The sequence below is a fragment of the Myotis brandtii genome, unplaced genomic scaffold, assembly GCF_000412655.1.
Source record: "Myotis brandtii unplaced genomic scaffold, ASM41265v1 scaffold443, whole genome shotgun sequence".
Classification (NCBI taxonomy): Eukaryota; Metazoa; Chordata; class Mammalia; order Chiroptera; family Vespertilionidae; genus Myotis; species Myotis brandtii.
The window spans coordinates 564,044-581,851 of NW_005366952.1; the positions used below are offsets into that span (position 1 = coordinate 564,044).

The 17,808-nt window shown below is 42.0% G+C and overlaps 1 protein-coding gene across 1 annotated transcript in view; it reads left to right on the forward strand.

Moving 5' to 3' along the window:
- Positions 1–17,808, forward strand: part of NPAS3 (neuronal PAS domain protein 3) — a gene marked incomplete at its 5' end in the record, with an annotated part of 646,962 nt that overhangs the window by 519,418 nt on the left and 109,736 nt on the right. Inside the window, one exon of the mRNA XM_014546418.1 lies at positions 2,565–2,739. Within this exon, the coding sequence (XP_014401904.1) occupies positions 2,565–2,739 (175 nt within the window). The remainder of the gene's footprint in view (positions 1–2,564; positions 2,740–17,808) is intronic.

Sequence of the window (17,808 nt, forward strand, 5' to 3'; positions counted from 1 at the left end):
GCATTCTTGTACTGCTTATTTCTCACAAAGTGATTTTCTGTGCATGGATTCGTTGGATTTTCAAAATTAGGCTTTGAGGCAGGTAAAGCAAGTTTTGTTTTCATCCCAGCTCTCAGGCCCTGCCTTGCACCCATGGAGTGGCACTCAGGGGGTGCTATCCATGTAGCGTGCGCCCCAGAGTCCTGCAGAGCAGCAATACTGCGGCCTTTCAGAATAGGAAATTGAAGCCCAGAGAAGTTAAATGAGTTGTCTAAGGTCACACAGCAGAGGAGAAAAATGGTCTGATTTTTAAGTCAGGTTATGACCCCAAGTATTCTGTGCTTTCTCCTACACAAGGTCACACTGTGTGGCCTTGGCTACAATATATACAGAAAGACTGTGACAGGGTCAAATTCTCAGTGCCAACCTTCCTATCTAATAGTGGGCTCTGGGGTCTCTTGACCTCAGGATCCTAGGAGATCATCGGAGAAAGTCCTCACTGTGCCATAGTGTGATATGGCACATGGTGACGCAGTCTTGTTCTAGATGTGCTGTTCTCAGGACATTACTTTGTGGAAAGGAAATGCCTGCACATCCAAGCAAACCAGGCCCGTGGAGCCAGCGACCTCCTCCTCCTCCTCCGTACGATCGGCTTACATGAATATTCAGTCACCAGGACCCCTAAAATTCTACTGGATCTCCCACCTGTGTTGTCATCTTATCACAATCCATGGTCTGTGCCAAAAGCTACATTTCAGTATTAGAGAAAGGCTCGGAGTTTGAGGAAAGTGACAGAAATATTTATTAAAGTGGTGCACTTGGACTCCATGCAAAATGAAAAAGAGACTCCCTCATATTCACTAATCCCCAAACAAAATAACCATCAAGAAATATTAAAACACACATTTTATTAGTTTCATTTAATTTCCTAATTGCTCAAAGTCAGCTTACCCATTTACTGCTGTGTGAAATGCTTAGAGGCAAGGCGCACATTAAAGGGATTATTTCCATGTAATCCCTCCCTCCCAGAGGGTAGGAACTGATCACTTATGAATTCTGATTTACTCTCTGTAACAATATCAAATGGAGGAAATAGTTATTGTAAAATGATAGAGTCAGGAGCAGGGTAATACAGTAGGAGAGTGTAATTCAATAGCAGAGAGAAAGTACCTCATTTTCGGTAAAACTTATGCGAGCCTTTTTCAGGAATAGCTATTAACCAAACTGAATTTAGCCTCCCGTTTTTCTGGCTATACCTCTGTTAATTGATAGATGGTGAAGATGTGTAGCCTGTTAAGATTTTAATCAAATAGGGCCTGGGAGTGGATGTGCTCATCTTCCCGGGACTTGGAGATCTGGGGATAGTAATTGCCCTGGGATTTGGCTCTCTGTGACAACCCTCCTTCTCGCAGGAAAGGGTGCAGGCATTCTGGTGGAATTTGGAGGCGTGAAGCAAATTGCACAGGAAAGGCGATGAGGTAGGAAGGCGTTTTAGGTAAATATCCACCGAGAAACTGTGGCCCCCTGAACTGGCGGTTCCTGTGGCACATCATCGCTGGCCCGTGCAACTGCCGAGGACTGGGAAACCCATTAGTGACCCGGGGAAGAGCTTTTCCTTGTTCTGTTGCTGATCCATCTCTTCCTGTCATTGTACCTATAACCCCACTACACTAGTTTAGGAGCATGATTGCTATTCTTGGAAGGAAGGAAGCGCTATAGCATCAGAGGAGTACAGAGGTAAGGCCGATCCTTAGCAGCAATTTCTGGCCCCTTAGCACCGAAATAGGCAGTTTCTCCATTTCAGGATGAGCCCCCTCTGATATTTCCTATTCATTCTCTACCTTCAGACTCAGCCTGATACAAAGAGCCCACAAAATAAAACATTTTAAAGCCCTCAAGGAGATTTGTACCATGAATTTTATTAGATTGAAGGCAAAACAAGCTGATACCAGCAGAAAAACAAAATGGCCGCTGCAGACCCCAGCTGACCTCTTTTGCGTGGAAAATTCTCCATATGATTACAGAGCTAATGAGTAATATTTAATGAAAACATTATGCCTTTGCATATATTTGTAAGCAGCACTTCTTCCATTTAAATTTACATAGAAATAAGCTGGTATGTAAAAATACGCATCTTGGGAATCTGTGTGCTTTAAGGAAAACACTCATCTGCTGTCTCTGGCTATTTCTATACAAAGCTCCAACTTCTCAATAGAAAACTGGAGAATTCAGTCAATCATCCGGCTGACACCCAACATGTGAGCATTTGATGATGCGTGGATAAAACAGCTGAACTCAAGGCAGACTCACCCACATTTCACAGGATGTTTGGGCTTTATGCAAACAACAGTGTTTGAGAAAAAACTGTCCTAAACAATTGCTAAATAAATACATGTGAAAAAAAATCTTTCTCTTTCAATTTCCAGAATCCTTAAGCATTTGAGGATAATGACTTCGAATCAGGATTGTTTCTGGGGGCTGCGTATCTTTCCTTTTCTGCTCAGAATCTGAATCACAGTGGTCCTGAATATGACATTGAAAGCCTGTGACACCTCTCTTTCCCACTCTTTCTCTTCCCCCTGTAGGTGGAGCTGACAGGCAGCAGCGTCTTTGACTATGTCCACCCCGGGGACCACGTGGAGATGGCAGAGCAGCTGGGCATGAAGCTCCCACCTGGGCGGGGTCTCCTCTCCCAGGGTACCACTGAGGACGGAGCCAGCTCAGCATCTTCCTCCTCCCAGTCAGAGACCCCCGAGCCAGGTGGGAATTGCAATCCCAACGTGTGGGTTGGTGGGCAGGACCTTTGCCAATGATTGCACACAAGTTGCCAGTGTGAAGAGATTATAAATAGGTTTAATGGTATTTAACAATTCCATGCAGCTTTCTGTCCCAGGCAGTAATTAAATAAAGAAGAGATTTGAAAATAAGGAGACAGTCTAATAAGTATAATCCAGGGATCTGATTTCAGTTGAACAATAAATATAGAAGGCACTAGTGCCTTTAGTTTCATTGTCAAATTATTGGAGGGAAAGGTTCAGATTTGGAGAGCCCTCTTCCTTTTGTTGTTGCCGTGGCTAAATGTAATGCATTTATTTATTATTCAGCAAAATCTATAGCAGAGTCTTTTTGAATATTAGCTTACAGAGAATTAAAAGTATGAGGGACTTGCAGAAATCTCAATTTCTTTTTTTGTAAGCATCAGAAGGTACTTGAAAGATGTGAACAGATAAATTAGGGCTAAAAAGAAAACAGAAATGGCTACATTTTAAACTGCCTTTCTACCCTCAGTATTTAATTAGATCAATTGTATAGAGGAATGAACAGAGGTGACATTCCTCATTGGGATTCCTTCCAGGACTCTTATAGACTTTGCATTCAGAATGTTCCCATTTTCATTGTGTTGTACTGATGATAATTTAAGTATTAGGGGAAAATCCATTTATAAATTAAACAAAATGACTTGATATCCATCAGTCCCCTAGTTCATCAAGCTGTTCAAACACGGGGAAGATTGGCTGGTCGGCCTGGGTCTTCCGAGAGCGCTGGTAATTAGATCTGCGAAGGATTTATTCTTTGCTGATTGGGGCTTTAAATTAATTGAAGTTCCACATTTGTGGTTTTGTCCTTTTTGTACTTTTTTAGAGGAGATATTTCATATTCTTGTGTGGTGGAGTGCTTGGCCAAGCAGCACTGGTTTAAATGTTAATTTTTCTCATGAGAAGTTTAAGATTTTTAATGAATCAAGGCCTGATTTGAAGTGCAAAGTTTTATTTGCTTATTTAAGAAATTATTTTTGCACTCTAAAGATGCTTGACTTTATTTGATATGCTGTTTTAAAACAGATTCACAACACAAAAGCATTTTTATAGAAATAAAAACAGGGGGGGAAAGCTCTAAAGATTACCACTAAAATAACTCTACATACTTTTAAGGAAATACTTTAATTTGACCTGCTTATAAATAATCACAGCGTGTTTGCTCACACAGAAGGGAAAAAACATAGTTGTCCTTTTTTGGAAAATAATTAAAAGCTCTAAAGATTACCACTAAAATAATTCTACATACTTCTAAGGAAACACTTTAATTTGACCTGCTTATAAATAATCACAGCATGTTTGCTCACACAGGGAAAAAACATAGTTGTCCTTTTTTGGAAAATAATTTAATTCCATCTAAAACCAATCCATGTTTCCTCGTTTAGGTCACCTGCAGCTTGTAGGGCAGTATCTGTCCACAAGTGAGCATCCTTCTCCAGTGAGCACCACGCCTGAGAAAGAGAGTAGTTAAGACTGCTCTTTATTACTTACAAATGAAAATTTTGTTGGGGGGTGTGGTCATATATTCTTATAGCATTGCTCACTGACTTTACTGAATAGATGTGTCCGTGAGATCATGGGAACTGCTTTTTCAGTCATTAGGATGTTCACATCTGGGCTGATGGAGAAGCAGCACAAGCACATAGTTGTCTATTCCTTCATGTCGACTGGGACAGGGGAGCCTGGGCTGCTCAGGATAATCACTCAGTGTGTAAGATTTGAAGTTTATAAATCTTCATGTGAACTAAAGCCTGAGCAATGTGGACTTTGTTTCCCTGAATCACAAACTATCAGTTTAAGTAGGATTGTCAACAATCCTTTAATCTGACCTCCAACCTACGGAGCCATCCCTTTATAGCAAAACCAACAGGTAACCTTCCAGTCTCTGCTGGAACTTGCTCCTGATGGGAAGCTAAGTGGGTACTAGGCTACCCACTCCTTTGGGGAGCAGCTCCAATAGAAATTATCCCTAACATGGAGCTGAAGTCTACGTTGCTGTAGCTTCTCCCTCTGATCCAAGGTCTACTCTCCGAGACCACATTTCAGATTTACTCCTTTCTGCCCATCATAACCTCTCAAATATATGAAATCACTTACACCAAATGCCCCTTCCTCCTGCCTGCCTTCCTTTCCAGGTCCAACCGCCTAATTCCACAGCCATGATGCATGTTCCTAAGACTCTCGCCACCCTAGTCACCCTTCCCTGGCTGTGCTTCAGTTTGCAGTGACCCTAGAAAAATATGAATGTAGGAACTGAGTGTGGCCCTCGAGATGTATTCTGATGAGTACAAAGCAGAGGGACTTTGGCCTTTCTCCGTTCGGGCTGCTGTACTTCTGTTAACACCACCTATGGTGGAACTAGGTCTTCTTAGTAGCCCACTTACACTGCTGATTCACACCGAGCTTGATGTCGCCACAATCACAAACACGTTAAGGGTGACTGTCACTCGGAAAAGACTTTGATCGGGAGGAAAATATCCACAGCCTGTAAACCAGTTCTGCTCCACAATCACAAACACGTTAAGGGTGACTGTCACTTGGAAAAGACGGGAGGAAAATATCCACAGCCTGTAAACCAGTTCTGCTAGGATATCCTAAGCTGGAGTCCAAATCACACCGATTTAAGGTTGCACATAGAGCTCGGCTAGACCCAGGCCTTCTCTGAAGCACAGTTGGCAGAAAGCAACTCTAGGTGCACTCGGAGCCCTCAGTCCTCACCGGGCATCTTTTCATTCTGGGTTTTAGAGTAGCATATCCCCCTTAAGGTTGTGCTGTCATTTAACAGTTGAGGTGTGATTGAGAAGTAACTTGGGTTTCTTTCCCCTGCTTTCTTGAGCCAAGCTAACTAGTAAAATCAAAAACTCTGCTTTCTAAGCACACTCCTTAACCACCTGGGCTCATTAGCGACAGTCGCGTAAGAAGGTTTCTCTCCCTTGATGGCGAGTGTCTCTCCTGCCATTAGAGAAGGGTAAACGCACTTTGCTTTCAAAGTCTGCAGTGTGGGTTCTTTTCAGTCTTTGGCTTGAAAAGGCAATTAGACTGACTGCTCAAATACTGAGAAGCGGGGTGGGGAGCTCCCTTTAACTGGATATCCTCACTAATGCAGATCATTGCTCCAAGGGAATTACTTTAAAAGTTCATGTCAGGCACTACATCCCAAAGCTGCTTATGTTTCTTAAAAGCTGGAAGAATTTTAACAAGATTTCCTAATTCCTAATAACTCGGAGGAACATTTTTGAAGAGTGTTCTTCGTTGCATCATAATCTTTTAAACTCTGGTAAAACACAGATTCTTTGTGAAATAATAGTGTAATGTGGTTGGAAAGGGATATCAATATGTGATGATTATGAAAATGAGGGGACTGGTAGGTAGGAAAATTTTCAGAAGCCCTGATGTGTTCACTGTAGCATTACTAAATGACTGAAATCTAAACAACATTTGGCATAATAATAAAAGGAAGCGAGTGACTAAACCGGCCTAAGAGGCATGATACTGTGCCATGATCGGAATTCCTTTTCTTTGAACTGCCAGTCCTTTGATTGCCTTGTCTTTAACCAGCCTCAAGATAATGAGAGAGCCCTAGCTGGTTTGGCTCAGTGGATAGAGCATTGGCCTGTGGACTGAATGGTCCCAGGTTTGATTCCGATCAAGGGCATATACCTTGGTTGCGGGCACATCCCCAGTAGGGAATGTGCAGGAGGCAGCTGAATTGATGTTTCTCTCTCATCAATGTTTCCAACTCTCTATCCCTCTCCCTTTCTCTCTGTAAAAAAATCAATAAAATATATATTTTTAAAAAAAGATAATGAGAGAGGGAAAAAAATCTGTAGACTGGACAGCAAACCCAGATAAATATTTTATATGTATGCACATTTCTTAATAGTTTAGTAATATCTTTCTTTTGGGGAACTCTTGAGGCAGGTGTAAGAAAAATAAATAGGCGGCCGTATTGAAAGTGAAAGGGTTCCGGTGTGCCTGTCCGGAGCTGCCCCAGTGCCTTGGAGGAGACTGCTGTGTGCTGTCCCCCAGGCTCCTGCCCGCCGAGGAGCACAGAGCCTCCGGGCATGATGTCTGCGTGGGTCATTTTCTTTTTGTGGATCTGCGTGACTCTTTTCCTCACTCTTAATGATTCTGTAATCTTGGGATTATGAGTGCTACCCTCTTACTAAATTTCAATGCTGTATCTTTTAAACACTTAATAAGCAGAAAAGCAGCTCTTTTAAGAAATCCTAGAGCAGTGGTTCTCAACCTTCCTAATGCTGCGACCCTTAAATACAGTTCCTCATGTTGTGGTGACCCCCAACCATAAAATTATTTTTGTTGCTACTTCATAACTGTAATGTTGCTACTGTTATGAATCGTAATGTAAATATCTGATATGCAGGATGTATTTAGGCGACCCCTGTGAAAGGGTCGTTCGACCCCCAAAGGGGTCTCGACCCACAGGTTGAGAACTGCTGTCCTAGAGGAACTTTGAAAATCTCCCTGTTTTAGCAGCAAAGAGTAATATTCCTTAGGTTAGGTCATAACATTTTTGTTGGTTTTACGCCTTCCTCCTTACTAAAACAGGTTGGTTTTTCTCTAATTATAAAATTAATTCAATTTGTTATAAAAAGTCCAGAAATACAGGAAACAAAAAGCAACCAACATGACATGACCCCCAAATAACCCCGTGTATGTACTCTATATCCATCCTTCCAGGTTTGTTTCTACTCCTATACACATATACAGTCATGTGGTGGGGTTCCTTTGTTTGCTTAAATAACATAACATACGAGTACATGCTCTGGTAGCCTGCTTTTTCACTTTCCCTGTCATGTTTCTCACTATAACATAAAATTTCCTCTCTGTCTCCAGTGGTTTGTTTCCCACCAGCTAACAATCAGTTCCCAGCTATAGGACCACTGTCAGGAGTCACGTGCCTGGGTCCTGCTTTGGAGGGAATTCAGTCAGGATGAGAGGTTCTTGCAGCTTATTGAATGGGTGCAAGCTCATTGAGGGAGAAATCAATACTGCACCAGGATTTAGACAATTTAGCAAAATGTATGAGACAGTACTTTTGGTGAAGGATAACTACAGCAACACCATTAACCATTTGCTGTCTAAAAATAGAGGTTAAGTTCCACGCAGAACTAGCTTGTTTGGGGGAGCAGGTTGGGGGTGAAGATAATCATTGCAGTAGAATGATCTCTATGCTGTTTCGCCTACTGTATGTCCTGGATATTTTAAAGGCAAGCAAAATTGAAGCAGTTGAGTACTTGCCTGGCTGGAAATAATCTGCCTTTTCTACATATGCCTCTGTGCTACGGTCAATTTGATCAGCTCCTGTTTCTACAGGAGCTCTATTCTTCTGAAATCATTAGACAATTTTCACAAGTGATATAATTAGAGGAACAGATGAATATAAAAAACTGTCTGAGGTTCAGATCAATATTTTGTTTGAAAAACTGCTTAGATATGAGATACACTTGTACTTTTATGGGTAAATTATCTACCACCTAATACAGGGTCGTTGGGGGTGCAGGGTTCTTTTCTTCTTATTATTGGTTCAAGTTTCCTATCAATGAACTGAATTTAGAAGTCAGGCAAGGGGAAAACATCTTCCTAACGCCACATCCAACCCCAGTCCCCAGACAATGTGACTGTATCTACAGCACTTTCTGCCGTACTGCAAATGTCAAACAGAAGGTGTAATGGATTTAATATTAGTGCTGGCCAAGGTGTTGAGGGAGCTGTTAATAATGACACTCCAGTTATTGATCTGGAGCCTTTAAAAATCAAAGAAAAGTGAGAGATCTCCTGCTGGGGAAAGGCACACAGTGACTGGTTTTTACTGCCAATATATTTCTGCATGTAGAATGGCAACTTTTTGGAATTATGTTATCACCATTAATCTCTGTGAGATTTTTGGAGTCATTATATGTAAGATAATATCATGGAGACTGCTCCGCATGCTAATGCTAAGAGATCAGGCCAAGTTCTTTCAGATATAGTGTGGTAACTACAACATTCAAGTTGGCAATGGAAGGAGGTTTATTAGCACTTGATTTATTCTCGATGACAATGTTGGATCCACTGGAAGTGTAAAATACAAACTGTATAGTCACTAGGACAGCTCACCACTGCTGCCTTTTAAAAACTCTGATTATAAGCCATAGTGACTCACTTCAGATGGAAATGAATTTTGTTCTTGCAATTAGTGTACCTTTTCAGGAAACTGGTGATTCTTCAATCTGAGTGGCAGTTTGTATGCGATGAAATTTCTGCTTTCCATAGTCCCCAACAAATAAATGAAATTAAAATGTATAATTTATGTTGAATGTTTATCAAACTGTAAACACACATTGAATTCTTTTCCATATTCATATAATATCAGCAAAGATAAATCCATCAGATAATGTACCACGGTTACCTCTCAGAATTGAATAGGAAATGGCTCTGTACTGCAGCTATAGCAATGGTCCAGATACATGCACCATCCCCACACTGGCTGCCTCCTGGGAACCCCAGGTGCACATGGAAGTGTCACATGTCATAGTCAGAAAGCAGCCTAGCAAAAACTAATATTTTCATAACCCAAAGGGATCATCAGTTCAACATAAAAACTCAGTTTTTATCCAAAACTTATAAAAATTACTAGAGGCCTGGTGCCCAAAATTCATGCACTGCAGTGGGAGGGGGCGTCCCTCAGCCCGGCCTGCACCCTCTTGCAGTCCGGGAGCCCTCGGGGGATGTCTGTAAGCTAGCAATTGGACATCCTTAGAGCTGCCACAGAGGTGGGAGAGGCTCCCACCACCGCCGCTGTGCTCGCCAACTGTGAGTCCGGCTTCTGGCTGAGCAGCACTCCCCTGTGGGAGTGCACTGACCACCAGGGGGCAGCTCCTGCATTGAGCATCTGCCCCCTGGTGGTCAGTGCGCGTCATAGCAACTGGTCGTTCTGCCGTCAGGCCAAAACCGGTTCTCCAATATCCCCCCAAGGGGTCCCAGATTGTGAGAGGGTGCAGGCCAGTCCGAGGGACCCCACCAGTGCATGATCGGGGCCAGGGAGAGACACAGGAGGGCTCCAGGAGGGTCTGTTCCATCTCACTCAGTCCAGATCAGCTGGATCCCAGCAGCAAGCTAACCTACTGGTTGGAGCATCTGCCCCCTGGTGGTCAGTGCACATCATAGTGAGCAGCTGAGTGGCCTTAGCATATCATTAGCATATTACGCTTTGATTGGTTGAATGGCCAACTGGACGACTGGACACTTAGCATATTAGGCTTCTATTATATAGGATTTCTTTTCCTTAGCTATATCATTGTTATTTTTAAATGAAATAGAAATGACCTTTCACCCCTCAATGAAAATGACATATATGCTCCAAAAATAAGCCAGTACCATTACAAGGAGATCCTGCCACATTCAGAATGCTTCCTTGGCCTCAAAAAAGCTACCTGATGCAGTACCATTTTTTCATGCAGGAAGTAGTCTATTCTTAAATGTCACCTTTATTCCAAGCTAAGCTAAATAAGATCACTTCCCCAGAAGGGAATAAATATTTCCCCCTGCTCTCTTCTGGAGTGCAAGGCCTAGGCAGGCTTGTCACCTCTTCTTGTGTACGCTCACGCTTTCTAGTGTGCTTGTCTGTGTACAATGAGAACATTTGCAGACAACCTTGTACTTTTAGGACCTTGTCTGAGGGAAGTAAAGAAAAATAGGGTAAAATCTCTTTCTTCCCACAAGGCTCTGCTGGCCCAGTGCCTGAGCTACGCCCTTCCAGGCCAGTTCCCAGAATGCACAGCGGCATCCTTTGAGGCTCCACACGCTGACCTGTGAGAATCTGTGTTGATGACTCACATAGCTACAGAAGGGCAGCCTCCCTCTGGTTCGCAGAGAAGATGTTGGAGCTCAGCATAGTTCTGTATGACATTCTGAAACGTTTTCTTTCAAAATTTAGAACACAGTGGTTGTGACTCCAAAAAGTGCAGCTTTTATATAAATTAATACAGTGGTATGTACAGGGTAGCAAATGGTTTGTCCAATAATAGAAACACAGACCTCTTATCAGAATACAAATAGGTTCACTCAGTTTATATGTAGCATTTTTTCCTAAACCTATTGGAGGTTTAGAAAATCAATTTTTTAAACCCATTATTTTTAAGTTGTTTTATATAGCTTTTCAGGTCATAATTTTGACTTTTCTTTACCTGTAGTGATAAGGGGTACATTTTCAGAGTTTCTAAAATGAAACTCAAGATAAATTGTTAATGGATGGCCTGTTCTTTCCCATTTAAAAAAAAAAATGTGGTGGTCTTTGTCATTGGATAATTAAAAATTGTAGATTCTACTTCTGTAACTTTTGTCTTGAACAAAGCAAACGTTATTTGCTTTTAATACATAGCACTGCAAAGAAATTTCATCGCTGTCCAAATTATAGCATTCTGAATTCTTCTGCACTAAAGAGCAGTCTGGCGAAGGATCGGTTACCTGGCATTGACTGAGCTTTGCAGGGTGCACAGATCAGAAGAGGCAGAACTGGCTGGAAACCATTTCCACCCCTAGTGAGCAATTTACTCATGATTGCTTGGGGGAAATGCTGGAAATATTGCTTCTGTGTAAAGTTTGCAACTTCCAGTTGTCAGCTCTTTGCCAAGCAGTTTTATCCTGAGTATAACTTTAGCAGCAAAGTGTACTCAGGCCACTGTGATAATGGCTGGCATTCATATCCAGCTTGATGTATGCAGAGCACAGAAACTGCTAATCACAGAAGTTAATTCACACCCTTTCCCTCTGAGGCAAGTCAGTGTGTGATCCTTATTTCACAGATGAGGGGAAAGTGATGGAAATTCGAAGTGGCTTGCCCCAAACACAGGTTAGTTTATCAGCCAAGATTAGAGTTAAGGGTACAGAATTAGGGACAGAGTAGATGGGAAGCCTAGGAACTAGATGGAGAAAGGTAATCACAGAAGTTAATTCACACCCTTTCCCTCGGAGGCAGGTCAGTGTGTGATCCTTATTTTACAGATGAGGGGAAAGTGATGGAAATTCGAAGTGGCCTGCCCCAAAACAGGTTAGTTTATCAGCCAAGATTAGAGCTAAGGGTACAGAATTAGGGAAAGAGTAGATGGGAAGCCTAGGAACTAGATGGAGAAAGGAGATAGGACCCTGGTAGGAATCAAACCAGAGGAATTTTCTTCAAGGGGCTTCTGAAGACCAGAGAGAACCCTGACTAACCCTGTCTGTGCGTATTTCATTGGGCTAAAACATCTTTTTTAAAAATGCAGTCTCTCACTTAGGACTAAAACTATCTAATCCATTCCTCTGCCTTCCTCCTTCCATTGAAACTCCAGTGGCACCTGAATTAATTATGGGCAGAATTCAGCCCTGAGTCCCTTGGTCCCATTAGGTGCCTGCCTCCTCTGCCAGGAGCACAGCCAAATTGTCTCTGCATTTGCTCTCTGCTCCACCTTGGCCAGTGCTGGGCCAGGCTCCCTGCAGCTTCTCTGGGCGCCTCCTTTCAAAACCAGCCCCCCAAGGCAGGCATGAGATGGAGGAAAAGCAAGAAGAGCAGGGAGTCCATCCGGAGGTGCATATCCTCCTGGAGGCATCTGCTCATGAAACACAATCATGGGTTTCTTGGGACCCATGGGAAACATCAGCCAACTATTGTGAGCTGACAAAGCAGCTTGAGAGAGAGAAGAACCTATATCTTCTCTCTAATTGTTATTAACCAAAGGGAATTCTCTTTCAAAACCCAGGCCCACCTGATAATAGGGATTGTCTAGGATTCAGTAACCATCGAGTCCATGTCTGCCATGTGTCGGGCATTGTAAGAAGCACGGAGGAAACAGAGATGAAGCTCCTGCCTTCAGCAGCTGACCATCATGTGAGGGACAGAGCGTGTTAATACAATGCAGCCATGTGATGGCCACAATCAGGGCGCTACAGTATACGAGTAGGGTAGGTTCTATTACAATCTGCTGCTCCTAGCAGCCTTGCCAGCCAATCTCAGGTTTGAAACTGCAACCCTGAAATTAACAGCCCAGGAACATTGCTTCTTTGGAAGCAATTTGCCTTGACATACCCAGACATACATGAACCACGACGGTCAGGGACTTAGAAGTACATTGTCAAGGGTTTTATGAGTTTGTTTGTTTGGCCTTAAAAATGCCTGCTGTCTGATAGGTTCTCAGGAATATTACTTCCTCTGACTATTGATCTCCCTGGCTGTGAAGAAGGGTTGGGAGGGGAGGTGGCCCATACTGCCTCCTTTCATTAATACTAGGCTGACTTTCCTGACTGACATTCAGGAAATGCTAGCTTTGGAAACTGTACCGACTCTCTCAAAGCTTTTTCTACTCAAGGTAGAACTTTTTGCAAATACTCGAATGCAACTACTCTAATTAACATTAATGATAATATGAATAGTTTTCATTATGTTTTACCTATACGTTCCAATTATAATAATAGGCATGTTTTAAGTAATTTATTTCTCAAAATGACCCTATATCAAAATTGGAGATGGTAAAAGGCTGACGCCACACCAATGCAGACTGTGGCCCTAGGATCTGTTTTGTTTCAAGGACTTTGCTAGGTGCTTACAGAGAACCCAAAAGGTAGAAGCTGTGACACTTGCCCTCAGACAACTGATCACATCAGGTTTATACACAGTCAACAACCAGAGGAAAAAAAGAGGAGGGATCGTGCTGCTATCTCACTTCAGGCACACAAAAAAGGCAATTGGGGTAAGAAATCAGGGAAAGGCTCAATTATCGTGGGTGGCTGTGATGAGGGCTGACTCGCATGCCCCGCATGAAAACCAACCCAAAAGGTAGAGATGATCACCCAGAGGCCCATCCCAGTAGCACTGGGGAGGCAGGAAGGAGCCCTGTCTTCCTCACTGAAGCCAAGGTGCGTGGGCCCAGATCTTGGAGGAGCAGGGCTGCCAGGGGAAAGCACCTGAGATGCATATGATAAGTTCTTAGGACAACTCATTAAACAGAGCAGTGACCCAATTAAAACATTATTTGACCACTTGTACATACAAAAATAAATTTTGAATTTGGAAGGATCCTCCCTTGGGGAGGGTGACACTGTACAACTACCTATGGACCCCTGACTGCCTTAGACAACCGAGCTACTAATATTCACTGCACGGTCGCCAAGTGTCAGGCACTCTGCTAAGCCCGTTATAGGTGTTGCCTCTTTCATTTCTCACAAAATACTATAAAGAAGGTACCATTATTTTCCCCAATTTATAGATGAAGGAACTAAAAAAAAAGACCTTTTTTAAAAAAACTTAGAAAAATCATACAGGTGGAAAGCTTAGAATTTAAACCCAAGCAGCCTGGCACCACCAGAGTTTCCATCCTTAACCTTTCCACCAGGCTGCTTCTCAGTAGCCACCTAAAGTAGTTATCTAACCTCCACCTGGACCACCAGCTGGGGGCACTATCCGTCCTTCCTAAGCGGCTCTATAGAATAGTCTTTCTGAGGTTAAGCTGATTCCTATCCACAAGTAACTTATGTTCACTGAACTTAACACCTGATCCTTTATTTTTGCAAGAAAGTGCAGGATGTGTTGAGTAGAGTTGACTGGAAGCAAAGGAAACCATTCCAAAGGCCATTTCTCTAATTCAGAAGCGAGTGAGTAGTCCTGGAGAAGAATCATTAAGAGGCCTTGAAAAAGGGAGAAATGATGACTTGAAACTAAGGTGACAGAAAAGGGTAGAAATGTACCTCGTGGTCATTTGTTAGCCAGGAGCTAATTATGCAAGCCTCAGGCTTCCACATAATTAGGATTGATGATACCATCTGCCTACTTTTACTTTTTTTATCAGTTGGTAATAAAATCTGGAAAATTTTGAAAATTGCATATGGTATTGATCATAAAATAGAAAGATGTAAATTCTCTAGGGTTCAAAGCTTCCCCCCTCTATGGTTTATTAAAGTATATCCTGTGTCTTTGGTAAAATATCAGTGTGCTTGTCAATGCCTCTCACTTGTCCGGGGACATCCTCTTCAAATAAAAACACCAGTAAGAGCAATGGTAAAACTGGTGACCTCACAGAGAATTAAAAGTCTCCTCTCCTGTGTCCAGCCATCTCCTTATTACACAGAGAGGGGGTTGGCAGATTGGGTAGAACACTTCTGTAACAGCAAGAGAGATGCCCAGATGCCCTGGCCGTAGGTGCTATATACGGACTTACATATATAAATACATTAAGAAACTCATTTCCCATAGGCCACCAAGCAGTCATGAGATGTTAATGACTTTTAGTCACTGCCAACCTGGACAAAATTCAAGCCAATGACCTATGGGTGAAAGGCTCTATATGTCCCATTACCAATCCCCTGAGCCATCTAGTCGCCCCTGACAAGGTATTTTATCATACCCAGCACAGTGCCGCACAATAGTCCAAGTTCCTCTACCATCAAAATACCTCTTTCTACTATCTAAAATAAAAGAGCACTTTGAAGAGGGGCCGAAGACCTCGATCCTCAATATGAAAGCAATGGCAATTAAAAAAAAAACTTTTGGAAGAAGTTCCATGTGGGAATATAGACACACATATACGTAGCATTGAGTGATTTTTAAAAATTCCAATATTTTTCATCATGTTTATTTCACGGCACATTTGATTCTGCCTCTGGATATTTAGTAAACTGACATATCTTGAAGTTCCATTAAAAAAGTCATTAGTTTTAGTTTAACATTTGTATAAAGCTGATTCGTTAAACCCATGGTGCTTTCTTTCCTAGCTTGTTTTTAAGTGTCATAAATAAATGACTTAAATGTCCCACAAGACAAATGTTCTTTAATCATCTAATGCACTCATTTATCCTAAGCCTTAACCTTAGTCCTAAATTAAGTCTGTTGCAAAAACATAACTTCATCTACAAACACCCATCAATCCTACATGCTTTTGATAAGCACATTTTAAAAACATAAACAATCAGACAGTTGTCAATCTGGGTGAAGCCTAGTCCCATTTAAGAGTTATTTGCCAGGAGCCATGTTTCATGCCCACACCACCAATAGAATTTTAAGAGAATGGCTGGTATTCAGGCCTTTGCTGAGAGTCCGTATTGTGAAACGGGAGTGGGGATGCGGCTTACCAGAGCATAAAATCAAACAAAGACGAAACAAAAGATAAGCCTTATTCCACATCTGATACATTCTGGCTTATTTGTTTGGGGAAACTATTAGTACTTTGACCATGTTGTAAATGCATGAAAATTTCATGATCACATATTTAGTAAATCGCATGTCATGCCTTTGATTAATTTTCATTTGTTCATGGTCCTAAAACTCTGTCAAAGGAATCAGGCTGCTCAGAGCTTCTACATGAGTAATGATCACCGAGAGGTTTGGTGCAAGGAGAAATGAAGTGAAAGTTTAATGGAATAAACACTTGACTAAATTGGGTACTTAATACCTCATAACTAAGAATTGACATAGTTTGCTGAAATCTTATCTCTGACAGATCCCATGCTTAATTCTGAATTAATCTGCATGTTTTTCATTTACCGATGGTACCGTTTTACAGTAGGGCAGAGATAATCTTCCCGTTTTTCCACTGGCTTCGGAATTATTGCCACAGAGCCCCTTCGGGTTGTTGGATGCTCCGCCCCACCCCCCCACTGGGGCTTTAAAATTTTTTAAAAATAGATAAGAGCATTCAGCAAATAGCTAGATTGAGAATAAACTCAAAAATTATCACCAGGGCCCTTCCTCTGGCACAATTTGTCAAATCTGCTGATAGAAAACAAATTCTATTCATAAAGATTTCATTTGGGAGGGGGGGGGACTCTTGTGATTTGGTAGCAATTCAATTATAGTTTTGTGAGATAGTGAGCCCGGAGAGAGAATCCAGACTGACAAGAAATATGACAGGACAGTTACAGAGTGTTTATGCAATTAAACTTTCACTGACAATACCTGCAGAATGATGAATGCGTGGGCGGAGGTGTGTGAGCGCAGGCAATGCCCCACAAGTATCGCCCATTTTTCATTATTACACAACTGTTCAGATCTCTCAAGAACAGCCTGAAGTGAGGTGGGAAAGAGAGTGCTGTTCTGCAGCATGTTAACCAAATGCCTTTTTTCTCATTCCCTCCCTCCAACCGGTCTTGATGTGCCATATGATAAAAGAACATCTATTTTAGAAAAATGTTTCAAAAAGATTAAGATTTCCCTTGCACTTGATATATATTAATTTTGGACACCAAGGGAGGGTTTTATTTTTTTCTATCTGCAACTTTATATCACTTCCTCACCGACAGAATAGTGCAAAATTAAACTGTTGGGTTATTCATTTTATGCAAGCAGGTGCAAAGGGCACTATAAAAATAGGATTTTACTGAAGGTAGATTCAGAAAGAAAAGAGAAACTTAGAGGCCTTTTGTAGAGAACCACAAAAGCTTACAGAGGAGATTAATTTGGTTGGGCAAAGGCTGCATTCTAGTGCCTCTGTCTTCCCAGGATATGATCTATGAAATCAGGAAAGTTACAGGGCCTATGTGGGCTTTTTCAGATTGTTAACAACCCTTATTCTGTGTCTTTATGTGAGACAGTCAGTTTTTTGGTGTGATTTTTAGTTTTTAAACCAGCATTGAAAGTATATGGATGTCTGAAAAACAGCTTGAATGTAGTTTGTGTAGACTTGCCCTTGGCAAAGCCAGCAGTGCCCAGGTAAAGACTGAGCCAATGGCAAAGCCGTTCGGACCCCAGAGCTCGGAAGAGTCATTGTGCTGAGGGACGGAGAAAGCCTCTCCAGCCTGTGGCACAAAGATGCAAAGGGTTGAAATGAAAACCACACGTCTTTCCTTAATATCCATACATCTCTTTAAATTAATGAGAATGTCCCTCTGGTAAGCACTCTACTGTTGTCTGTGTCTATGCATTTTTTGAGGGAAAGGGTGTGAGGGAAGTAGAAGAGGGTCAATGGGGGGAAAATAAATTAATTAGAATTTACTTGAGGACAGAAAATTATATCTATCCTCAAGCCATTCACTCATTCATTTTGAC